A 27,648-nucleotide genomic window follows, 5' to 3' on the forward strand; every position below is an offset into this window, starting at 1 on the left:
TCTGAATAAGGGATGAAGATCTGCTGCTGTCGTGAATCAGAGTAAAAATAAACTCATGCCGGTTTGGATTCAGCGGTTTGGGCTGGATTAGGTTGACTTTTCCGTGTCCTGTCATTATTCCCGTGACACAGCGTCTCGTTTATACTGCGGCGCGGCCTCGTCCTGCGGATAATGAGTTTAGGGAATAAGTCTAATAAAGCGAGATGTTCCTGCAGTCAGTGGAAAACAGTCCTCTGTGCTTCATGTCTGAGGGGTTTAGGAATGTTTCCCACCACAGCTGGAGCTGTAAAGGCCTAAGTGGAATTAGCTTATAGTGGCTGTAGTTTGGTGAAAAATCACATTTATTTCTTCTGAATGCAGCCAATCAGCTGAGAGGTGTTTGATTTCTGAGGTTTGGGTTCTTTAGTTTAGTGTTAAGTGTTGCTAACAAGTAATAGAAGATAAAAAATAACCAGTTTGCACGGTGCCAACGTAACAGCTAATGCTGTGCAATTCTAGTCATGATTTTACCTTATCAGTGCTATTCTACTCATACATTTACCTCCTAATGCTATCCTAATCATTAATTAACAATTAATTTAACTTTGTAGTGCTATTTTAAATATAAATGTACACCAGTGCTACTCTAATCCTACATTTACCTCAGCAGTCGTATTCTAATCGTACATTTTTTTCAGCAGTGCGATTGTAATAATATATTTACTTTAGCAGTGCTATTCTAATCATGAACAGACCTTAACAGTGCCATCATTATCATACATTTACCTTACCAGGGCTATTCTAATCATACATTTACTTCAGAAAATCTACTCTAATAATAGATGTACCTCAGCAGTGCTCTTCTTATCATACATTTACCTTAGCAATGCTATTCTAATCATACATCTACTTCAGAAAAGCTACTCTTGTAATAGATGTACCTCAGCAGTGCTATTCTAATCATACCTTTACCATAGCAGTGCTGTTCTAATCATACATTTACTTCAGAAAAGCTACTCTAATAATAGATGTACCTCAGCAGTGCTATTCTAATGGAACATTTCCCTTAATAGTGCAATTTTAATCATATTTACCCCAGCAAACCTACTCTAATAATAGATGTACCTCAGCAGTGCTATTTTTATCATACATTTACCTTAGCAATGCTATTCTAATCATACATCTACTTCAGAAAAGCTACTCTTATAATAGCTGTACCTCAGCAGTGCTCTTCTTATCGTACATTTACCTTAGCAATGCTATTCTAATCATACATCTATTTCAGAAAAGCTATTCTTATAATAGATGTACCTCAGCAGTGCTATTCTAATCATACATTTACCTTATCAGTGCAATTCTAATGATACATTTACCTCAGCAGTGCTATTCTAATCATATATTTACCTCAGCAGTGCAATTCTAATCATTAATTGACCTTTTTAGTACTATTATAATCATACATTCTTCTCAGCAGTGCTATTCTAATCGTGAATTGACCTCAGCAGGGCTATTCTAGTAACAAGTTTTCCTCAGCAGTGCTTTTGTAATAGTAAATTGATCTCAGCAGTGCTAATCTAATCTTAAAGTTCCCTCAGAAAAGCTGCTTTACTGATAAATTTACCCTTAGCAGTGCTATTAATGTTCTTTCCTCTTGTACCTTTCATCTTATATAAATAATTTTTACTTATTTGACTCAACACAGAGATTCAGCCAGTAGGGTTAATTATCAATTATCAGCTAATTATCATTTATCAGCACAAAATCTATGACGTATCGGACTCACCCCCAGACTAAACATCGTAGAGTCAGAAGTCAGAAGTCATTATCAACCGCTTTATCCATTAAGGGTCGCGGGGGGGTGCTGGAGCCTATCCCAGCCAGCATCGGGCAGAAGGCAGGATACACCCTGGACAGGCTGCCAATCCATCGCAGGGCAGACAGACACAGACAGACAAACAGACACAGGCACTCACACACTCACACCTATGGGGCAATTTGTATCTGACATCCAATCAGCCTAACGTGCCGTCTTTGGACAGTGGGAGGAAACCGGAGCACCCGGAGGAAACCCACGCAGACACGGGGAGAACGTGCAAACTCCACACAGAAAGACCCGGGTCGCCCCAGCCGGGAATCGAACCCAGGACGTCTTGCTGTGAGGCGGAAGTGCTACCCACTGCGCCACCGTGCCGCCCTCATCGTAGAGTAATTTCCAAAAAAGCACAGACAGCACCGTAATGACAATCTTGAAAACAGGGAAAACGAAAGAAGATAGTGATGATAGTGATGATAGTGATGATGAGGAGGATTATGGTAATTAGATATGTCCGTGAGGCTGTCTCTGACTGGGATGTGACTGGAAGTGGGTTTGTGTTGCTCTGGGAGACGAGTCGGATTTTAAATCCCGATAAAGAGAACGATTTCCTCTGTAATATCTTTCCTACAAACACAGACACAGACAGCCTGAGGAGTACACACACACACACACACACACACACACAGACACACAGAGACACACACACACACACACACACACACACACACACACAGACACACAGAGACACACACACACACACACACACACAGAGACAGAACATCCGAAACATTATAAGCATTAATCTCCTCTTAATGAAGTGTAGGTTATGACTGTAACGAGCTCCGCAGGCAGTGTGAGACTCAGGGCAGCGGGATGCAGAGTTCACTTAGTGTACTATACTCTGATCAAGCGTAACATTATGAACACCTCTGTTCTTCTACATCCATTAATCATTTTATCTGCAGATATTGAGCTTAATAAGTCTGTGAGTAGAGTTTACCACTTCACTTCAGTTTCTGAATCAGTTTCTCTGATTTTGCTATTCATAGGTTTATGTTTGAGTAAAAAGAACATTGTTGTTTTATTCTATAAATTAATGACAACAATTCTCTCAAATTCCAAACATAAATATTGTCATTTAGAGCATTTATTTGCTAAAATAACAAAAAAGATGCAGAGCTTTGCATTCAGACCTCAAATAATGCAAAGAAAACAAATTCATATTCATAAAGTTTTAAAGGTCACCTTCCGTCGTTTTTTCTTTCATTTTAAAATGTCTAGTTGTGGTCTCTAGTATGAATGAATGACATGTGAGCCGTTTTTGTAAAAAAAAAAGTGCTCAGGTGTCTCTGTATAGCTCTTTTTTAATGGACTGTTTTAGAGGTGTGTCCAAAATGACCGGATTCCAGCTTTGCTCATGAATATTCATACATGCAAACAGCATGCAAATATCTCTCCTCTGATTGGCTAGGAGCACTGCGACGCCCCTCCACCGCTCTGCCGCTCACTGCCTCCCACCTCCTAACTGATGAGCGGTGATGTTGCGTCGCTTCAGCTCCGCCTCTGGGAGTTTCTCGAGCCAAGGTGGGCTGGTCTGTGAGTTTCTGCCTACGTAGGCAGAAAGATAATTCAAAATTCACCCGTTTTTCGGAGGGGGGGAGGGGGGATTTCTTTGCTTAGCTCCTGCAGACAATGGGGACTGCAAAACAGTTTAATGTGCAGGTGTACACATTCAACTCGGAGAGACCTACTGTATTCCACAAAAAACAAGAAAAATCGGATTTTCGCGGAAGGTGACCTTTAAGAGTTCAGAAATCAAGTTTTTTTTGGAATAAGCTTGTTTTATTCGTAGTTTTCTTGCATCTTGGCATCATGTTCTCCTCCACCAACCTTACACACTGCTTTTGGATAACTTTGTGCTGCTTTACTCCTGGTGCAAAAAGTCTTACAGTTCAGTTTGGTTTGATGGCTTGTGATCATCCATCTTCCTCTTGATTATATAGAGATTTTCAATTTGGTAAAATCTAAGAAACTCATCATTTTTAAGTGGTCTACTATTTTTTCCAGAGCTGTATTTACCTTAGCAATACTAGTCTAATATGAAATGTACCTCAAAAAAGCTAGTCTACTAATAGATTTTCCTCAACAATGCTATTCTAATCATACATTTACCACAACAGTACCATTCTTTTATTTTTACCTTAACAGTGCTATTTTAATTGTAAATTTACCTCAGTAGTGCTATTCTAATATTACATTTATCTCGGAAATTCTAGTCTAATGCTTAATTTACCTCAGAAAGATAGCTTAATCATACATTTACCTTAGCAGTGATGTCCTAGTAACAAATGCCTGCTATTTATGCCTGCTAATACTGACCATGATATGTCTTACTTAAATCTTTATTTATTTTTTAGTTTGGGTTATTTGAGTTTAAAAAGTTAAAAGTGAAAAAAAAAAGAACTTAAACCAGCCATTTGTCAGCTTCCTCTGTTGGCTCTCTCCACCCTCTGCACTGTACACAGCAGTGTGCAGTTTTCTTGCAATATTGACCGAATATTTTTTAGATTGCCAAATGCTTTCAGTTTAGTGAAATATTTGGTGCTTTGCATGTCTACTGAAGTGTTAATGTGAATTAAATAAATAGTTTATCATTTCTAAACTAATATCATTAACCCAATCAAAACCAAACCAGTCAGTCTGTCTCTATAGACACTGTACACTGTGCTCAGGCTGTTACTGTACTGACCCATCAATATTATGAGTACAGAGCATGATACAGAAAGTGCTGAGAAGAGTTTTTTAGCTTAGTAATGAAAATGAACTTAAACTTGCCGTTTGTCGGCTCCCTCTGTTGGCTCTCCCCCTCACTCCCTGCACTCTACACAGCAGTGCTCTGATATGCAACCGGAAAAAAACATTCTATCATTAGAGGAAACATTAAGGGCGTTTTCACACCAGCAATGTTTGGTCTGGTTAAAACGGACTCTGGTCTTTTTGTAACTTTAATGCGTTTGTAACTCCTCCTCTGCACTGACAGGTTCAGTGTGGTCAGTAGACGGGCAGGAGGTTTCGGACAGGCGCTCTTTGTCCAGTCCGTGAGTCGAGACAGTGGTTCTGTTGAGGTTCTGGCTGAACTAGGCTGGACTGGGTTGGACTGGGCGGGTCGGGGGTTGGTAAATTGTGCGGCGCTGCTTTAGAAATGCAGGAATTGAATAAATAATAATGGAAATTCCTCTTTATGTATGAAGAGTCTCTCTGTGGTTCTGCACAATGACCCGTTTTACTCTATATTTAGGGTCCGGTTCTCTGGCGGCGCTGAATGAAGAACCCATTGTCCGTTACTAGCTTCAGCAGCTCTATAACATTCCTCTGAAACCAGTAGATTTTCTGCTCTTTACTGGAATCCCAGATTCGGCTGCGGGTCACAGTGCTGCTGTTGTCTGTTGGGTGGAAGTTTTGCTTTGTTGTTTATCCTGTTTGTATCTCTTGTTAAAAACATCCCGTTTGATCATTCAGATCAATTTCTTTGATTTAAACAAATTGAAAACCTCTGGAATATAATCAAGAGGAAGATGGATGATCACAAGCCATCAAACCAAACTGAACTGCTTGAGCTAGATTTTTTGCTCCAGGAGGTTATTTAAAAGCAGTGTGTAAGACTGGTGGAGGAGAACATGATGCCAAGATGCATGAAAACTGTGATTAAAAATCAGGGTTATTCCACCAAATATTGATTTCTGAACTTTTTAAACTGTATGAATATAAACCTCTTTCTTTGCATTATTTGAGGTCGGAAAAAAGAAAGCTCTTCATCTTTTATGTTATTTCAGCCATTTTTCATTTCTTCAAATAAATGCTTTAAATGCCAATATTTTTATTTGGAATTTGGGAAAAATGTTGTCTGAAGTTTAAAGAATAAAACAATAATGTTTATTTTACTCAAATCAGAGAAGTTGATTAAACTGGTAACTCTTGCTCTTTCTTTCCTGGGATGGTCCTGATGAGTGCCAGTTTCCTCATCTTAATGTTTTTGATGGTTTTTGCGGTGACTGCATACTACCTCTTCACAATTTACAACTGATGCTCTCAAACTAACATTAAGAGGCAAGAAAGGTGTACTTTTCCCGCTGTTACGATAGCAAAGACACACTGACACGCCCTAAATCAAGCTGCAGGGATGGCGGCTCGTCTATTGATCACTAAAATAGGGCCTATAGAGTGAATATATGACTCCATATTGAATTAACTGTATAATAAAAACTATTTTGCTAGAGTTGTTTTAACACTGTTGCAAGGAGACCATACATCAACTGAACAGTGTTAAATTTAGCTCTGTAATAGATGGATGGATGGATGGATAAATGAATGGTTAAACACTCTCAGTTTTCTTGTTTCCCCATCCAAGTACAACAGGTTAGCCTCACCCATTCCCACTGAAGTTACAAGGAGTGTTTCAGTGGCTGCATTTGATGAAAACGTTGCTCTAAACTCTTTACACTAATTTTGCAATAATTTGCACTAATTTGAGCCATGTTCTTGCACTAAAAAGCAGAAGATTGACATGCAGAATGCAGAGAACAGGTGCTTTAATGCTAATTTATGTTCCTTTTTTTGATGTTTTTTATCAGTAGAGTGAATTAGATCAAAATGTGAAGTTAATTTTACTCTGTTTTTTCTTTTGTGCTACAGTGCTGCTGCCATGTCTGTCGTTCTTCAACGTGGACGAGAAGAACGGGATGTCCTTCAGCGGCCCGGTGGAGGACATGTTCGGCTACACCGTGCAGCAGTTCGAGAACAGTGAAGGAAAATGGTGAGTTATATAGGTTGGAACCTATGGCTGTACCCCAAGTTCCCAACTGTGTACTATATATGTACTATATACTAATATTGTAGGATGTAGACTATATCCAGGCCAACAGGCTAATGTTGGGTCCAATGGGTGGAACACGGGCTTATTCGGTGGGTTCCAGGTGGACACCATAGGCTCTGAGTGGGTTTGTACTTGTGGACCCATTGGACCCAATTGGACCCATTTCATCATTTAAGCCCACGTTAATCTCAAATGGGTCTTATCAAGACCCCATATAGTGCAGTGTTTAGCCCAGCCAAGGAACATATAGCTCTGGAAAGAATTAAAAGAGCACTTCAGTTTCTGAATCAGTTTCTCTGATTTTGCTATTTATAGGTTTATCTTTGAGTAAAATGAACATTGAAGTTTTAGGAGTTCAGAAATCAATATTTGGTGGAATAACCCTGGTTTTTAATCACAGTTTTCATGCATCTTGGCATCATGTTATCCTCCACCAGTCTTACACACTGCTTTTGGATAACTTTATGCTTTACACTCCTGGTGCAAAAATCCAAGCAGTTCAGCTTGGTTTGATGGTTTGTGATCATCTGTCTTCCTCTTGATTATATTCCAGAGGTTTTCAAATTGGTAAAATCAAAGAAACTCAACATTTTAAGTGGTCTCTTATTTTAAGCCTTCCTGGTTCCATTACTGACCATATGCTATCCATATGTGGGCCTAACATAGAACCCTGTACAGAACTTTCTGATTCTTAACAGACTGGCACATTAAACGGTCTAAAAACATTCAGAAAACCTTGTTCTATTAACCAAACATTGTAAAATTTTATGCACCCAATATCTATGGTTTGCTTCTTATCTCTGCTCTAGCCCCGCCCAATCATTAGTTTCCCCACCTGTGTTTTGTTTATAGCACTATCAGTGTGGGTTTTAACAGCTCCCTGCAGGTCTATGAAGGCTTTGTTGGAATCTCTTTACAGCCACCAATAAAATAACTCTCATTTGCATCCATCCGTGTCACCTCCTTTCCTCCCAAGTTACAACTGAACCCCAGCCAGTAATACACCAATAAAACGGAGGTGTTCCTGAGGAGGAGATTCACTCCTGTGGGTTATAAAGTCCAGACCACCAACAGCGCCACAGGAGATCAGATGCATCCGTTTGCAGAGCCTGTTAACCAACCGCAGTTCTAGATCAGCAGTTCTAGATCAGCAGTTCTAGATCAGCAGTTCTAGATCAGCAGTTCTAGATCAGCAGTTCTAGACCAGCAGTTCTAGACCAGCAGTTATATACCTTATAGATTTGGCTAAAACAATTGAGAATCAACATTGGAACTGCAGGTCTATAACTGCATATCTATAACTGGAGGTCTAAAACTGCAGATATATACCTGCAGATCTATAACTGTAGGTGTAGAACTGCAGGTCTTTAGCTGCTGAACTATAACTGCAGGTCTATAACTGCAAATCTGTTTCTGCTGGTGTATAAGTGTAGGTCTATAACAGCAAGTCTATATTTGCTGATCTATAACTGCTGGTCTATATCTGCTGGTCTACATCTGATGGTCTAAAACTGCAGGTCTGTAACTGCTGGTCTAGAACTGATGGTCTAAAACTGCTGGTCTAAAACTGCTGGTCTATAACTGCAGGTCTAAAACTGCTGGTCTATATTTGCTGGTCTATAACTGTAGATCTATATCTGCAAGTCTGTAACTGCAGGTATATAACTGCAAATCTATAACTGGAGGTCTAAAGCTGCAGATATATACCTGCTGGTCTATAACTGCTGGTCTATCACTGCTGAACTATAACTGCAGGTCTATAACTGCAAGTCTGTTTCTGCTGGTGTATAAGTGTAGATCTATAACAGCAAGTCTATATTTGCTGGTCTATAGCTGTAGATCTAAAACTGCAAGTCTATAACTGCAGGTATATAACTGCAGGTCTGTAACTGCTGGTCTAGAACTGCAGGTCTAAAACTGCTGGTCTATAACTGATGGTCTATAACTACAGGTTTTTAACTGCAGATCTAAAACTGCAGGTCTATAACTACAGGTTTATATCTGGAGGTCTATAACTACAGGTCTATAACTGCAGGACTAGAACTATAGGTCTATAACTGTGGGTCTGTAACTGCAGGACTAGAACTATAGGTCTATAACTGTGGGTCTATAACTGCAGATCTATAACTGTAGTTCTATAACTGCGGGTCTATAACTGCAGGTCTAGAACTGAATGTCTATAACTGCTGGTCTATAACTGTAAGTATATAACTGATGGTCTAAATGCATAATTGGGTAACTGATGCGCTAAAACTGCAGGTTTTTAAATGCAGGTCTAAAACTGCAGGTCTATAACTGATGGACTATAACTGCTAGTCTATAACTACAGGTTTAAAACTGGAGGTCTATAACTACAGGTCTATAACTGCAGGACTAGAACTGTAGGTCTATGACTGCGGGTCTAGACCTGCAAGTCTATAACTGCTGGTCTATAACTGTAAGTATGTAACTGGTCTAAATGCATAATTGGGTAACTCTAGAGCACAGGGCTTGTGGGACTCTGCATCGCTGAAGTACAGCGTTTGATAAATGATTCTGAAAAAGGTTTGTCATCATCTCAGTCATCCTGAGCAGAAGTGAGAAATGTTACCAGACTGCTAGTTCCTTCCTGCTTCTGTATAAATGACTATATAACTCTGTTTTTACCTCGTCCAACTACATACCGACTCTTCACTTCTCTTAATTCACACACAAATAAACACACTGAAATTAACCGGTGCCTAATATAGTGTACACCCTTGTCTGTCCACCAAAACAACCCTGATTCGTGCAGGTATAGATTCCTCAGGGGTTCTGGAGATGTTCCTAGTGAGCTCAGTTTTCAATATTTTTGTGTGTACAGATTTAAAAATTAGCTTCATGAAAATCCATTCATGTTTATGGTTGCATCTCCAAAAGCTCTTTTTTCCCTATAAAGTGAACTAAACAGGGTCAATCAAGTCTTCCCTGAAGGGGTTCTCTAGTATCTGGACCTCCTTCAGACATTACAGTAGATCCTTTAAGTCAGGGGTCAGCAATTAATCAAGCCATTACGTGGAGGGCCAAAAAAACAAACAATGTATAATGGGATGGAGATCTACAGACTAGTATCTCTCCAGCCCAGAGGGTTGTTGAACCCAATTGCAGAACAGTTGATCTCGAAGCAGGTGAACCCAAGAAGAAAGGAAAATATAAATAAATAAATAAACACACTGCCCCTTATGTGGGATTGAACCTGTGTCGTCAGGGTCGCGGTCCAATAAACTACCACTGTCCCGGCTAGTGAATTGGGACACAACCTTATAAGGAGATAGGGAGCCCGAGAACGGGTGGAAAAGCGAGAACGGACGGAAACTAAAGTCACGCCGAGCGTGACAGAGAGACAGGTGAGGAATGTAAACAAAAGCTCACCAGGGGGAACCATGGGAATGGTTCAGATATGGTTTTTAGCACAGTTAGGTAAGACCAGGTTTAGCCCACTTTCAGTTAACAGCTGTGCTGAACTCATTAAGAGTTAATTACTAGAATTTCTTTCCTCTTAATTAGGTGTTCGAGAGCATCAGCTGTGAAGTTGTGAAGAGGTAGAGTTATGTAGAGTAATGTTCTAATCCATATTTTGGCAAAAACTACTTAACTTAATAAAGAAAAAAGAAGTGCAGTCACCTCAAAGACCATCAAAAACATTATAATGATGAAACTGGCTCTCATCAGGATTGCCCCAGGAAAGGAATAGCAAAAGTTCCCAGAGGTCATGGTCATATATTCCAGGGTCGATTGGCGACCTGTCCAGTGTGTATACTGCCTTCTGCTTGATGCCGGTTGGGATGCTGCCCGCGACCCTGATGGATGAATTGGATATTGACAATGGATGGATGGATGGACGGATGGACGGATGGAAAGTCCAGGGTCTTTATATTTCCGATACAGAAAAGTCTTGTCTTTGAAACATATTGGGATGGGTGGAGCTACATACAATACTACAGCCAGACCTGTAGTGGCTTCACTTTGAAGATGCTGGGCTTTTTAGAGGAAATCTGCTGAAAAATCTGTCCGATTGGTGGGAAAATTGGTGGACGGCGTTGCAATTGGAACAGAAGTAGATGACCAAAAGCACATTTCACTCAAACCTGATTAAATCACATAAAATATCCATGTTATTTTTTTTTTTACCTCATACAAGATTGTGCTTTGCTACTGAATAATTTCCACTTATTTTTAAACTTAATTACTGAATAATATCTCTGTAGTTTGGGTAGTTTTTAAGGCGTTATCTGAATAGTTGTCTATAAAAACACACAGATAAAACTGTCGGCCTCTGAATCACTGGTGCAGTAATTAGGTTGATCTGAAGGCCGTGGTGGTGAGTGTGTGGAGCCGGCCGGTATCAGCACTGTGTTATCAGGGCTCATTTGACTGATGGAATGCTAAAGACTTGAGTTGTTTACATGTTTTTAGTTTGGTGCCCAATTTTGCTTCTAAAAAAACAACAGTGTTCCCACTGAGCGGGTTAGTGAGTGGTCAGTAGGGAGTAAACTGTCAAAATAAAATTTGTTATTTGAGTATTTGGTCAATTCTATGGAAACACACATTATAAATACGGGAAAACAGCTCAAGTTCATCTTTATTTAGGCACTGAAGTGCACAGAAACATTTCTAAACATCCAACAGCTCTATAGCAGCCGGCCGGTCTGACATGTTTACGTTAACGCTGATGGAATTACGTGCTCAGCTTTAGACGCCAGACTTTTTCTCACAGTCCAGCCTTTACTGTGAACTCACCATCACCCACTGTTTATACACTGGTACACTGATGGTTTATATACTGGAGAAAAGCTTGTTTTTAATGTAGTTAGCTGTGTGGCTAAGTGAGGCTATGTAAAAAAAGACTGCACCAGTCCAGAATAAAACAGACCAGAACAACACTGTTTTGCTGGTTACCCTCACTGTACCAGCCCTAAACTTGTATAAACCAACTTTTGTTGGGTTTTGAACACAGTTTTCTAGTCCACCCTCGCTGTACCAGCCAAAGACTAGTATAACCAACATTTGTTGGGTTTTGAACACTGTTTTGTGAATCATCCAGCGCTATACCAGCCCTAGACTGGTATAATCCAACATTTGTTGGGTTTTGAACATTGTTTTGCTGGTCAAGAAGCAGTATACCAGCCCTAGACTAGTACAAACCAACATTTGTTGGGTTTTGAACACGGTTTTGCTAGTCAACCCTCATTATACCAGCCCTGGACTAGTATAAACCAACATTTGTTGGGTTTTGAACACTGTTTTGCTGGCCAACCAGAACCAGACCAGAAACAAACTGGTATAAACCAGTTTAGACCAAATCAGAAGTAATGGTGTTGTAGACTTTGACTGTTTTTCACCTACAAGTGTGGACCAGAATCTGAAACCGGATTCATGTGTGTTACATTGTATTCTGTACTGTATTAAGACTGGTTAACCATAGGGAAAAAAACAAAACTTATCAACTGATTATCTGATTATTATCAGGACCAGCAAAACAATTGAAGATGTGAAAAAGAGATAAGAGTCTTATCTTAGACTCTTATAGAGTCTTAAGATAAAGCGCCAGTCATAATTGAGTCTAAGTCACATCATGAGCTGATCATTTACATGTGTCTTAGAACAGAATAAAAACAGGAAGTTAAACAAGCACTATTTATACTGACTAACACCCAGGGTTTGGTGTTTGAAGTTGGCTTCCTTTAGCTGCACACTACACACTGTAAAAAAAAACTGTAGTTTTTACAGGAAAACGCTGGCAGCTGTGGTTACCAGAGTTTTCCTGTTAAAATTACAGACGATAAGTAAATAATTCTACTGAAAATAAATGTAAATTAATTTACAGTGATTGAAATCACTGCTAAATTACAATAATAATCTGTCAAGTTTACACAAATTAAATGTTAATTTCCTTTCCTGTATTTTTTACCTCTAACAAATGTCTTTACTATCTCTTGAGACGGCAACAATTTAATCCATCCATCCATCCATCCATCCATCCATCCATCCATCCATCCATCCATCCATCCATCCATCCATCCATCCATCCAGTGTCTCCAGTGTCTTCTAGTATAAATCTGGCTAAAAAACTAAGCTTCAGACCCCAAAACATGTTGTGGGTGATTGACTACATTTAGGCCAAGAGGGGGAAACACAGAATCAAATGTAAATTAGATTTTTGGCCAAATTATGCTTGTAATTCATTTCCAGTTGGGCTTTTATGACACTTTATTGCAGTTTTGTCGATAAAAATCACTTAGACGTGAAACTCTGGGCTTTTCTCCACCATCCGCTGGGGCATCCATCACGTCTAAGAACCCTGAGAACCGGTTCTGAGGGGTTATGGATGTGCTGCTGTACGTTATAATGAGTATTAGGGTTAGAACAGGTCTGTATATCCATCAGTGCGCAGTGCTGTATATAATAATATTAAACACACAGATCTGTATTAATATTATTATTATAAACGTGAGATCTGTGCAAAACTCTGCTTTTCTCAGCAGAAAGCTCTTAAGTGTTAATGGACACACCATTAGCGTAACGTGACCCGTAACGTAACGTGATGGTGAGCCGTGCGTACGATGTTTTTCTTCAGACACAGAATCAATTAGCTGTGCGATGTTTTAGCGAGCTTCTGCTTCCTCATGACTTTCCTTCTGCTTTTCATTTTCTCAAGAGCCTTGTGGTTAAGGATGTGAAAATGACCCCTTTCTACCTCTCTCTCATTCTATCGCTCTCTCTCTCTTTCTACTACTCTACTACATACCTCTCTCACTCTATCTCTCTCTTTTCCTCTCTCTTTCCACTTTTCTCTCTCTACTACTCTACCTCTCTACCTTTATCTCTCTGTCTGCCACTCTCTCTTTCTCTCTCTACCTCTCTCTCATTCTATATTTTTCTCTTTCTTTCTACCCCTATCTCTCTCACTCTACTACTCTACCACTCTACCTTTATCTCTCTCTCTCTTTCTCTCTCTCTCTCCACTTTTCTCTCTCTACTACTCTACCTCTCTACCTTTATCTCTCTGTCTGCCATTCTCTCTTTCTCTCTCTCTACCTCTCTCTCATTCTATCTTTTTCTCTTTCTTTCTACCCCTATCTCTCTCTCACTCTACTACTCTACCTTTATCTCTCTCTCTACCGCTCTCTCATTCTCTCGTTCTCTCTCTCTCTCGATCTCTCTACATCTCTCTCTCTCTCTCTACCACTCTCTCTCTCTCTCTCTCTATCTTTACAACTCTCTACTATTCTATTTCTCTCTACCTTTCTCTCTCTAGCTCTCCCTCTACCTCTCTACCTATCTCTCTCTGTCTACATTTCTCCCTCTCTACTACTCTACCTCTTTACAACTCTCTACCACTCTACTACTCTACATTTCTCTCTATCTCTCTCTACCACTCTACTACTCTACATTTCTCTCTATCTCTCTCTACCACTCTACTACTCTACATTTCTCTCTATCTCTCTCTACCTTTCCCTCTCTAGCTCTACCTCTCTTCCTTTGTACTGTTCTATCTCTTTCTGTCTACATCTCTCCCTCTCTACCACTCTACCTCTTTACAACTCTCTACCACTCTACTACTCTACATTTCTCCCTCTACCACTCTCTCTCTCTGTCTCTTTTTCTTTATCTCTCACTCTTTTTACAACTCTCTAACACTACTTCTCTACTCTTTCTTTCTCTCTACCACTCTACCTATCTTTCTCTCTCTACACTACTCTACCTATCTCTCTCCCTCTCTCTCTCCCTCTCTCTTTACCTCTCTCTCTTTACAACTCTCCACCACTCTACTACTCTACATTTTTCTACCACTCTCTCTCTACTACTCTACCTCTCTCCCTTTCTACCACTCTACCTCTCTCTCTACCACTCTACCACTCTCTCTCTCTTTCTCTCTCTCTATCTCTCTCTCTCTCTCTGTCTCTTTACAACTCTCTGCCTCTCTTTCTTTCTCTCTTGCTACCACTCTACATCTCTCTCTCTCTCTCTCTCTCTCTCTCTCTCTCTCTCTCTCTCTCTACTACTCTACCAAGAGGTACACAACCCAAAATCACAACCCAAAGGAACATCCAACCACATCTATACTAAACTGTTACCTAATTAGAAATGTTTGTAGAAAAAAGGCGGAATGTTTCATGAGAAGAACATCTTTCCAACTGTTAAACATGGGGGTGGATGGATCATGCTTTGGGCTTATGTTGCAGCCAGTGACACCGGGAACATCTTACTGGCAGAGATCTCACCATCTGTAACAAAGCTGAAGATTAACAGGGGCTGTAATTCAGTGTGTTAAATAACAAATAAATATCTATCTCTCTCTCTTTCTCTCTCTCTCTCTCTCTCTCTCTCTCTCTCCCTCTCTCTTTCTCTGTAGGGTTCTGATTGGTTCTCCACTGAAGGGTCAGCCGGCCAAGCGGACGGGAGATGTCTACAAGTGTCCCGTAGGTCACGGACCTTCTTCAGAGTGTATAAAATTAGACCTGCCTGGTGAGAACTGGCCTTTCTGTATTTCCGATGTGTGTGTTTGTGTGTGTGGTCTGTGTATTTGCTGTGTGTGTGTGTGTGTGGTCTGTGTGTGTGGTCTGTGTGTGTGAAAGTGTGTGAGGGGTTATTTGTGTGTTTGCTGTGTCACCCTAGAATTGCTGTTATAAACAGAGCTGTAATGATTCTGACTGTCAGTATCCAGATATCGGTGACATTAACCCTCAACAACACCGATAGCAACCTTAGCAACCACCTGAGATACCACAGGAACCCCATAGCAACCGCCTAGCAACACCATAGTGCTGAATCTGTTGAGTATTTTGTTGCAACACACAGTAGCAAACTTCTTAGGATACAATGGCAACCACCTGACAATTACCTAACAACACAACATTGCATCATGTTACATAACAACACCATACCAACCACTTAGCAACACCATAGTGATCATCCTGGATATCATAGAAACTCCAACTGAGTAACTACTTATCTCTATCAAGCCCTTGTCAACATTCTTAGAAACCACCTGAAATACCAGAGCAACCTCATAGCAACAACCTAGCAACACTCTATAACCAATATATTAAGCACTCAGTACTTACCCACACTATTCTTATAGCCACACTATATAGCAACCATTTAGCAGCAAGTTGATATACTATTGCAACCCCTTACCAATTACCTACCAATACCATAGCAACCTTGGATACCATAGGAACTCCATAAGGTCTAATAAGCTTTTAAGAACATTCCACAAACCACCTGGGATACCATTGCAACCTCATAACAAGACCTTAGCAACCACCTAACAACACCCTAGAAACAATATATCAAGCGCTTAACACCACACCATTCTCATAGCAACAGTATATAGCAACCACTTAGCAACAAGTATTTATACCATTGCAACCTCATAACAAAACCTTAGCAACCACCTAACGACACCGTAGAAACAATATATCAAGCAAAAAGTTGTTATACTATTGCAACTCCTTACCAATCACCTAACAATAACTTAGCAACCTTTTGATACCATAGAAACTCCATAAGGTCTAAAAAGCCCTTAAGAAAATTCCATTGCAACCTCATAGCAACCCCTTAGCAACCACCTAACAACACCCTACAACAAATATATCAAGCACTTAACACCACACCATACTCATAGCAACACTATATTGCAACCCATTACCAATCACCTAACAATACCATAGCAAACTTGGATACCATAGGAACTCCATAAGGTCTAATAAGCTCTTAAGAACCTTCCAAAAACCACCTGGGATACCATTGCAACCTCATAACAAGACCTTAGCCACCACCTAACGACACCCTACAACAAATATATATAGCAAAAAGTTGTTATACTATTGCAACCCCTTACCGATCACCTAACAATACCATAGCAACCTTTTGATACCATTGAAACTCCATAAGGTCTAAAAAGCCCTTAAGAAAATTCCATTGCAACCTCATAGCAACCCCTTAGCAACCACCTAACAACACCCTACAACAAATATATCAAGCACTTAACACTACACCATACTCATACCAACAGTAGATTGCAAACCCTTACCAATCACCTAACAATACCATAGCAACCTTGGATACCATAGGAACTCCATAAGGTCTAATAAGCTCTTAAGAACATTCCACAAACCACCTGGGATACTATTGCAACCTCATAACAAGACCTTAGCAACCACCTAACGACACCTTAGAAACAATATATCAAGCAAAAAGTTGTTATACTATTGCAACCCCTTACCGATCACCTAATAATACCATAGCAACCTTTTGAGACCATAGAAACTCCATAAGGTCTAAAAAGCCCTTAAGAAAATTCCATTGCAACCTCATAGCAACCCCTTAGCAACCACCTAACAACACCCTACAACAAATATATCAAGCACTTAACACCACACCATACTCATAGTAACACTATATTGCAAACCCTTACCAACCTTTTGATACCATATGAACTCCATAAGGTCTAGCACCCACCTGGAATACCATTGCAACCCCATAGCAACCCCTTAGCAACCCTCTAGCAAGACCCTAGAACCAATATATCAAGCACGTAAAATTCTCATATTCTTAAAACAACACTATAGAAACTGTTTACAAAAGCAACATCGTTGCTGACTGAGATACTTACTAAAGCAACCACCTAGCAACACCATAGCAACCACCATTACTTCTTTTAAGTATTTAAAACGGGCTTGTTCATTTTATAAAGCAGATTATTTTAACTATAAATAATACTAGGCGTTCATTAGAAGAGTCATATATCTGTTTTAATAACCACAGTCATGTAGAAACACAACTTTTATATGAATATTATTTCTGTTTATTCCAATACTGGTGTGTTACTGAGTTAATAAACTCAAAGCTATTTTAGTATTATTTTCATAGATGCCTAAAACTTTTTGCAGTGTATAAAATCACATTGGCCTGTTGTTATTTTAATAAAGCTGATTTAATATCTCTATTTATTTTTCTGTATTTTTTTTTTTTGTCCTCTACAGAGCAAACAACAATCCCAAATATACATGAAGTGAAAGAAAATATGACCATGGGAACGACGCTGGTGGCTAATCCTGATGGGAACGGATTCCTGGTATGTGGTTTATGCTTATGATATCTGTTGTTCTGTCAGAATTTTTTTTCTTCCTCGCCCCCTTTTTTTGCTTATATTATTATTTTTTTTTGTGTCAGAGAGAGAGAGAGAGAGAGAGAGAGAGAGAGAGATTTAACACAGTGGATTGCAGCCCAATCTTTAGCTTTGTTACAGATGGTGAGATCTCTGGCAGTAGGATCTTCCTTGCATCACTGGCTGCAACAAAAGCCCAAAGCATGATCCCTCCACCCCCATGTTTAACAGTTATAAAGGTGTTCTTTCCTTCTTGTCCACATTTCAAAATACTACATTAAAAAAAAAAGACTGCTGTTTTTAAATAAAGCTGATATTCTGGCCAATTTCAGCAAACATTTCTCCATATATTGTACGATTTGTCATTAATGTGATTATCATGACAGCCAGGCCTAAATCTAATATGAATAAAATCAAATAGAATAAATATAGCATTTTAAAACAAAGTTGACATACAGATTTACATTATTAGACTCGATATGTTAAATTATTGAGGGTGTTTCCATTAATTGTATGATATGTCGATAATGTAATTATTGTGACAGGCCCATTTAAAACAATAAATATTGTTGAAATATACTGAATAATATGTGTCTTTCAGTTGTTGATGACATAAAACACTGCTAGAACTGCTAGTCTTCTTCAGTAAATGAATCATACATACTTCAATATACTGAATCATAACACAAGTAAAAATGGTGACGGTCCGGACCTTGGCCTGACAAAATGTTCTCTAACTGCATCGTACTGAATTGTAATTAAATACCCCGTGCTAAAATAGAAGGAGTGCACATTTTGATATTAGCTCTGCGTTCTGTTAAGTTGATTAGCTGAGAGCTGCTTTGTCACTGCAGTGAGTGATTGGAACAGATGGGCAGAGAGAGAACCGGACGGCTCAAATCATCCTCTCTCATTCCCACAGGAGTTTCTCACTAAACTGCGTAGCTGAAAGAACTGCCAATAGAATAGAACTGTCTGGAGCAGATAAACAACACTACTATCTGTCAGTGTGTTCAGGAGGAACTGAGCTCATCACAATTCACAGATATAGATAATAATGCTGAAGTACGACCGGGCAAGTCATTTCTGGGCTGAATAGACTGAGTTAAATCAGTCCGGCTTTTTTTTAATAGGCATCATATCATCAGTTGTTTTGACCCTGTTGCTGAGTGTAATACAGGAGTCAACCTGATATTTTTTTTTGCCAAACCCCCAGATATCTCATGTGAAACAAGAATTGTTGCTGTTGTTGAGTGTAATGTAAGTATTGGCCCGAACAGCTTTTGCTGAGTATAATATGGCAATTGGCCTGAATTGCTGTTGCAAACACTCCGGTTGCAGAGTGTAATATTGGATTTGGCCCGAGTCGCTTTTGCCATCCAACTGACTGCAGAGTAAAATATTAGAATTGGTCTGAGCCAGTTTTGCCAAAAAACTGGTTGCAGAGCACTATATGGGAATCGGCCCAATCTGCTTTTGTCAACGCTCCCGCTGCTGAGTATAATATGGGAATTGACCTGAATTGCTTCTTGTTGCTGAGTATGATATTAGAATTGACCCGCGCCACTTTTGCCAGCTCTCAGGTTTCGGAGTGTATAATGGCAATCGGCCCGAACCACTTGTGCCAACACTCTGGTTGCTGAGTATAATATAGGAATTGGCTTGAATTGCTTTTGCCATCAAACTGGTTACAGAGTATAATATAGGAATCGGCCTAATGCTCTTTTGCAAACCCTCTGGTTGCTGAGTATAATATGGAAATAAGCACGAGCAGCTTTTGCCAACACTCTGGTTGCTGAGTATAATATGGGAATCGGCCAAAGACGCTTTTGCCAACACTCTGGTTGCCGAGTATAATGTGAGAATTGGCCCAAGCTACTTTTGCCAACTCTCCGGTTGCTGAGTCGGCCCAATCCACTTTGGTTAACACTCTGGTTGCAGAGTATAACAGGAAATAAGCAAAATCAGCTTTTGCCAACACTGTGGATGCAGAGCATATTATGGGAATCGGCCAAAGACGCTTTTGCCAAATCTCTGGTTGCCGAGTATAATGTGGGAACTGGCCCAAGCTACTTTTGCAAAAACAAGTGTGAAATAAATATCATTACAATCAGTTTATGCCAGCAGAACAGTTGCTAAGGGCAATTTGGGAATCAGCTTTTTCCAACACTCCGGTTGCTGAGTATAATATGGGAATTGACCTGAATTGCTTTTGTTATCATTCTGGTTGCCGAGTATAATGTGAGAATTGGCCCAAGCTCCTATTGCCAATACTCCGGTTGCTGAGTATAATAATACAATCGGCCCAATCCACTTTGGTTAACACTCTGGTTGCTGAGTATAATATAGGAATTGACTTGAATTGCTTTTGCCATCAAACTGGTTACAGAGTATATAATGGGAATCGGCCCGAGCAGCTTTTGCAAACACTCTGATTGCGGAGTATAACATGGAAATATGCAAGAGCTGCTTTTGCAAACACTCTGGTTGCCGAGTACAATGTAAGAATTGGCCCAAGCTACTTTTGCCAATACTCCGGTTTACTGTGAAGCTTTAGGTGTATTTATTGTATAATTGTTTTAGTTTGCAGTTTATTTGCATGCACTAAATATTCTGCAATATTTTTTGCTGCATTATATTATTTTATGCTATATTATTTATTTTGCCACATTATGATTATGCTGTTATACTCTTATACTATATTCCTGAAATTAATGAATTATTTTTTCCTATATCGCCAAATATATCGTTATCGCAAAAATACCCTGAAATATCGTGATATTATTTTAGAGCCATATCGCCCACCACTAATGTGAAATAAGTATCATCACAATCTGTTTTTGCCAGCACAACAGTTGCTAAGGGCAGTTTGGGAATCAGCTTTTTCCAACGCTCCGGTTGCTGAGTATAATAAGAGAACTGACCTGAATTGCTTTTGCAAAAAAACTGGTTGCTGAGTATAATATAAAACACACACAAACACACTCATTTAGCACTAAGAGCAGCTTTTCAGCAAAAGCGCTGACACACACTTTCCCACTGACTCTCTCTCTCTCTCTCTCTCTCTCTCTCTCTGACTCTCACTAACTCTCTCTCCGACTCTCTGTCTCTCTCTCTCTGTCTCTCTCTCTCTCTCTCTCTGTCTCTCACTCTCTCTCTCTCTGTCTCTCACTAACTCTCTCTCTGTGTCTATCTCTCTTTTTCTCTCTCTCTCTCTCTCTCTCTCTCTCTCTCTCGCCCGCAGGCCTGTGGTCCTCAGTATGGGTATATGTGTGGGAGTCAGCAGTACATCACTGGTATCTGCTCCAACGTCAGCTCATCCTTCAAAGTGCTCAACTCCATCGCCCCCACTGTTCAAGGTAAACACACACACACACACACACACACACACACACTGCAGGCATGTGGCGAGTGTGTATGTTAACACATTACGGTGTTAGCTGTGGTCTGCCCTTCCTGCCCTGTGTACCCAATTTAGGACATGGTTTATTAAAGCGCTACGTCCAGACAGGAACCACTGACTCATCATATAAACGCGCACACACACACACACACACACACACACACGTAACACAGAAACATAGACACTGGCATCACTGCCATTTAGTACCATATTAATCCCAGTTATATGATTACACTCATTTTAGTGCACAGCAAATCTATTACATTAACTACATTATTAACTCATTAAATCATTTTCTAATCAATTTACATACTGTTCTCCCATGACTTTTGGCATGGCAGTGTGTAACATTATAACATCCTGGTGCACAGAGCAAGTCAGTACACAGCACCATGGGCTTTTTTTTTTCATCTATCTATCTTTTTTGGGGGTAAAATGTGGTTTATAAAATGACTTCTGTTATGTATCTGGATCTGTATAGAACCATAACAACTCAATTATCCATTTGTAAGTACAATAAAGTGCTTTAAATTAAATGAAAACCTCTTGCATATGTTTTCTAGTATATATATATATATATATATATATATATATATATATATATATATATATATATATATATATATATATATCCAGTATATGTAGAAACAAAGTGCAGAGCTGTTCTGTATACTGGAAACAGATGTTACAGTGCTGCTGTGTTGTGCCATTTGCAAATGACTATATACACTATACATCAAACCCAATCAGGGTCACACTCATATTCATATAAACCCATGAACTGAGTTTAACTGCAGATGGATTATTGTTATGATGTGAAATTCTGAGCATTCTGCAGTTTGATTGGCTAACGGCGTGCCCCATGTAAACCTATCCAGTAAAACATGATGCTTATCATTCCTGAAAAATGTGAAAATTGCTGTTTTACTTAGATGCTTGGGAACACCTTTAAAACTTTACCCCTTTCAGACCTGAATTATGTTCCAGGGATGAAGGAAAATGCAAATACGATAAACTAAATAAATTAATAAAAAAAAAAAATTAACATTGTTATTTCATAACACATAACTTTTATTTTACTTCCTGTATGTTACAAATCATCCCTATGCAGTGAAACTCAATTCTATGTACATGTCTATCTATCAGTTCAGTTTCCTCTGTTGAAAGGCGTTGAACACGTCCATGTAGCTGCGCAGTTAAAATAGCAATCCGCCAAAGTCAGAGCTCACCTGACTCTTAAAGGGAATGATGAGCAAGTGACACGCTGATTAGTTTATTTCATGTTATGCCCAAAATTAACCACACAAAATTAGGACATGCCTTTTGCATTGCGTTTCGAGCTACGAGCAAGGTGTACTTTTCCCATCGTTGCGATAGCAAAGACACACTGACACGCCCTAAATCAAGCTGCACAGTGCATTGCTCGCCTATAGATTGCTGATAGCTCTAATGCTATTGCTATTGCACTGTGTACATGGATATTTGATTGATTAATAGTGTATGTTTTGAATTCATAATTGATCCTGTTTTTGTATGTATTTGTGTTTGGCAGAGTGCCAGCAGGACATGGACATTGTCATCGTTTTGGACGGATCCAATAGTATCTACCCATGGGATGACATTACAAAGTTTCTGAAGAAGTTTCTGGCGCAGATCAACATCGGCCCGGCGAGGGTTAGTCTGCTCGATTTTCACATTTTATTTGGTCTCAACGTCAATCAGTGTTTAATAGTTTGAGTGAAATGCAGTGCTGTTGAAGTTAACGCTTCCTGGATTGCTGGAAAACTATGTGACTTTTGGGTAGTGCACCTCCTGGTGAGAGATTTCTGTTGCCTTTAAGGAAGAGAATCCATCATCTGTAAAGGCTTTCAGACACTAGAATACAAAAAAGATCTCTATATATAAACAGCTTTGGATAAATAAAATACCACTTAAAAATAATGAGTTATTACATATTCTAAATGTATTACAACAATTATTAGAAAAGTTAGGCCAATAAGAAGTAAATAACATTGCTGTTCCTATAAAGCTGCTGGAGCTCCTTCACAGAGTGAACAAGCAGATTAGTTTTCTCTGCTGAGAAGCGTTTGTTGGACACGTCCAGGTAGCTGCACCGTTAAAATAGCAATCTGCCAAAATCAGAGCTCACCTGGCTCTTAAAGGGAATGATGAGTAAGTGACACACTTAAAATTAACCACCCTTGATTAATTAAGAAAATTAGTAAAGGCCTTTTGCACTTTTTGAGCAACGGAAGGTGTACTTTTCCCGCTGTTACGATAGCAAAGACACACTGACACGCCCTAAATTAAGCTGCACAGTGCTGTCTTCAGAAATGTGTATCAGATTCAGATCTAAATTCCTGGAAATAAAGCTATTAAAAGATAATCTTCTTTTAATGTTAAACCCAAATGGGTACCACTTTAAAATAAGACTACCTTTATAAAGTGTTTATAAATGGTTTACAATTAGTTTATTAATGGTTACTAATTAGGTTGTAAATGCCTTAAAAAGCATTAATAATCTGTTATAACACATATACGTAGAAAGGTCAACATAATAAATGGCTGTGGGTTCACTATTTGGCAAACAACAGGTCATTGTTGCCCTTTCTATGTATGTGTTATAACTGATTATTAATGATTTTTAAGGCATTTACAACCTAATTAGTAACCATTAATAAACGTATTGCAAACCATTTATAAACCCTTTATAAAGGTAGTCTTATTTTAAAGTGGTACCCCCAAATGTTTTAGTCAAAAGCAGAACTAAAGGAATCAGCCTCACTTTTTCAGTACTTTTGCATGGGGATAGGCCTAATACACACATTATGAAATATACAGACCCTGCATTACATAACACACACACACACACACACACTTATACAGTAGCGTCTCACTGGGCAGACAGTAGAAGTGTGTGTTGTGGGTTGAGATGGTGTGATGTCACTGGTTGAACTCTCTGCCGCTGTGGAATATGTGGTGTTCCGCTGGACGCCGCACATTTTCCAGCTCCACACTCAGGAAAACTTTCATTCAGTCGGTTCTGTGCCACCCGGGCAGAGCCAAGCCTTCGCCAAGCCAGCGCCAGCCCAGCGGCGTCCGGCCTGAATGAGTCTCTAATAACAGACCACAGCTAAACCTCGCCCCGGCTGCCGGACTGACCCTAACTCTCAGTCTGCACTGTTCATTTTTAACAAATTCTGAGTAATTACATACCTTTATAATCATAATTACATAATTACACAATTACGCAACAAGTAGTCTAGACTATACGGAATGAAATCAGCTCTGTCACTATAATTACATTATCAACTAATCGACTGTCGTACAATATATAAACATAACTATGCAAAATCATTGTTGCTGAGCTCAATATCGCCCATTGTGTTTAATGTTAGCAGGAAGATCCCACTGTCACCAATGAGGCAAGTCAGGTTTAATAGTAGAACACCTTTCATACAGAGCGTCAACTTTTTTTTAAAACATTATAAAAAATTTTAAATAAAAAAATAAGAAAGCAATGCAAACTAATTGTAAAATAAATCTAAATAAAACATATGATTTTTAAATGAAGCAGATGGCAGTTCCTGCAGAAACATTTGCAAGAGACATTTGCTTGAAGGTGGTTGCTACGATGTTACCAGGTGGTTGCTAAGGTGTTGCTAGAGGTTGATATTGTGTTGCTAGGTGGTTGCTAAGATGTTGCTCTGGTATATGTGGGGGTTGCAATGGTGTTGCCAGGTGGTTGCTGGGAGGTTGCTAAGGTGTAGCTATGGTTTCTGTGGTGGTTGCTAAGGTGTTGCTAGGTGGGTACTAAGGTGTTGCTAGGTGGTTGCTAAGGTGTTGTTGTGGTATATGTGGTGGTTGCTAAGGTGTTGCTAGGTGGGTACTAAGGTGTTGCTAGGTGGTTGCTAAGGTGTTGTTGTGGTATATGTGGTGGTTGCAGTGGTGTTGCTAATTGGCTGCCAGGTGGTTGCTAAGATGTTGCTGTAGTATAGGCGGTGGTTGCTATGGTGTTGCTAAGTGGTTGCTAAAGGGGTGGCTAAGGGGTTGCAAAGGTGTTGCTATAGTGTTACTAGGTGGTTGCTAAGGTGTTGCTGTGGTATCTGTGGTGGTTGCAGTGGTGTTGCTAATTGGTTGCTATGGTGTTGCTAAGCTGCTGCTAGGTGGTTGCTAAGTAGTGTGGTCATATAGATCAGATTATAATGTATTTATTTTGTCTTTATATCTCCAAAATTGTAATGTAAACAGACATTAACAAAGTTTTAACAAAAACTGTACATCCAATCAAAAAGCTGTATACAAACCCACCATTCCCGATCATGACGCACATTTTAGATTTGGAATGGAGTCTTAATAGAGCTGGTTCCTCTATCCTGCATATAAGATGATTTAAGATTGAGATGATTGGGTATGGAGGTTCTACAGGTTCTGTATGGATCCTGCAGCACATTTACCCACAGATGTTGCTACAGCTGGACCTGTAGATCCTGCTCTACACTCGTAGGTTTAAGCTGAAGTTCTCACCGAGTGTGTGTGATTCTGACTCTTTGGTTCCTCTCTGTGTTTGTTCTGCAGGTGGGCATCGTATCATACGGAGATGACGTCGGTCACGTGTTCAACCTCAGCCAGTTCACCACCACCCAGGATCTGGTTGCAAATGCTGAAAAAATCCCCCAGAGAACCGGCCATAAAACCATGACCGCTCTGGGCATCGACACGGCGCGGTAATGCACCGCAATATCAGATTGTATAACTCTATATCACTGCTGTCCAATAAAAAACAAGGATCTCTATTTTTGTCTTTATTTTAGTTTACTACATCATTTAAACAGACAAACTGTCCCTTACACTGTGTTAAACTTTTTTGATGAACAGACCAATAGAAATACTCCAAAATGACCTGAAATAAACATTGACCTCCATTGAAAGTTTAGAAGGTTTTTTTCTCCCTCCTGTAAAGTTGATGTTTTAGAGATACTTGTTTTTCATTGTACAGCAACGACATGTTCTATAATTATATTTACCGACAGTACTACATTAACTCTCTATGGTATAGTGTCGCCCTTCAAAACCAATTTTTTTGGTTATTACACTTTTCCATACATTATTTATGTATTTATATATAAAATGTGACATGAACAAAATGTATATGTTCCAGAACATGTAAAGAAGTATATTTGTCTGTTTATATTTTTACTATATTCTTACATTCACAATCTTATAAACTGTGATTTTTTTATTTGTTGTCTTCAGTGCAGTTAGATGACTTATTAGAGCTTCCTTGCTCTAAAAACCTGATTCAGATTATTAGCTTGTTATCAAAAGTCAAACTCTGAATTAAAGCATCCTGTATCCAAAAGTTTTCCCTCCTGAAAAATATAATTCATGCTATAGAGAATTAAATTAAAGTCACAGTAGGTCACATGCGAGTGAAATTCACAAAGAGAAATGCAAACAATATTTTACTAACCAAACCATCGTTACTATCCTGGTCCTGTACAGCTTATGATACAAGTTCCTTCATTCAGCAACGAAACACAATCTGCTGATCAGATATTATTTATACTGATTTGTAGTGAACATTTCTGCTGTTCCCTATCAACAGGAAGGAGGCGTTCACACCAGAGCGTGGAGCTCGGCCCGGGGTCAAGAAGGTCATGGTGATCGTCACCGATGGAGAGTCACATGACAACCATAATCTGAGTAAAGTTGTTAAAGCCTGTGAAGACGACGGGATCGAGAGATTCTCTATCGCTGTGAGACAATTTTTCACTTTTTCTTCAGTTTGGTTTACAAGTGTTTAAACCTCAAGTTTTCTATGGAATCTAAATCACCCGCCACCGTGTTTAACAGCAGAAAAAAATAGTATAGTCTTTTTTCAGCTCGAAACTTAATGACTTTTCCTCCCCAGCAAACTAAAGACGAACTGATAAGTGTTTTTACTTTAAGGCTACACAGCTTTTTAATCCCAGTCCTTTGAGTTACCTTCTGATGTGCATGTGGAAATGCTCTTACTTTCACTATTAAACATATCCCTGAGTCCTAGTGTTGTTGTTTTTTTGTGTGTGTGTTTCTCCATTGTTCTTCCACTTTTAAGTAATGCGTTAGACTGTTCATATTGAATTGGAAACACTTCTCTTCGCAGTGACCAGACAAGCTGTTTGTGTGCATTTGCACATCTGTGTCAGCAATGGATGCAAATTAAAGTAGCTGAATTCTGTTTTAATTAAAGTGACTGTCCACAGATGACTTATAGTATATTGTATTGTATTGTAGTGTAGTATAGTGACGTATAGTGTATTGTATGTGCATATAGAATATATTGCATTATCTATGGAAGTATCACATATTAGACACATATTTATACAAATAAATGTAGTATTTAAATGAAAAAAATTAAAATAGAAGGTAATACTATATAGACGTAACAATGTTTTGTA

General features: G+C 39.2%; 1 protein-coding gene across 1 annotated transcript in view; it reads left to right on the forward strand.

The window, feature by feature from the left end:
- itga1 (integrin, alpha 1) overlaps window positions 1–27,648 on the forward strand; it is a 91,378-nt gene that overhangs the window by 32,546 nt on the left and 31,184 nt on the right. Inside the window, exons 2-8 of the mRNA XM_049469001.1 lie at window positions 6,488–6,608; window positions 15,043–15,155; window positions 17,678–17,769; window positions 21,047–21,161; window positions 22,758–22,879; window positions 25,784–25,932; window positions 26,814–26,964. Coding sequence (XP_049324958.1) covers window positions 6,488–6,608; window positions 15,043–15,155; window positions 17,678–17,769; window positions 21,047–21,161; window positions 22,758–22,879; window positions 25,784–25,932; window positions 26,814–26,964 — 863 coding nt within the window. The remainder of the gene's footprint in view (window positions 1–6,487; window positions 6,609–15,042; window positions 15,156–17,677; window positions 17,770–21,046; window positions 21,162–22,757; window positions 22,880–25,783; window positions 25,933–26,813; window positions 26,965–27,648) is intronic.

This window comes from Astyanax mexicanus, chromosome 20 (genome assembly GCF_023375975.1).
Source record: "Astyanax mexicanus isolate ESR-SI-001 chromosome 20, AstMex3_surface, whole genome shotgun sequence".
Lineage (NCBI taxonomy): Eukaryota > Metazoa > Chordata > Actinopteri > Characiformes > Acestrorhamphidae > Astyanax > Astyanax mexicanus.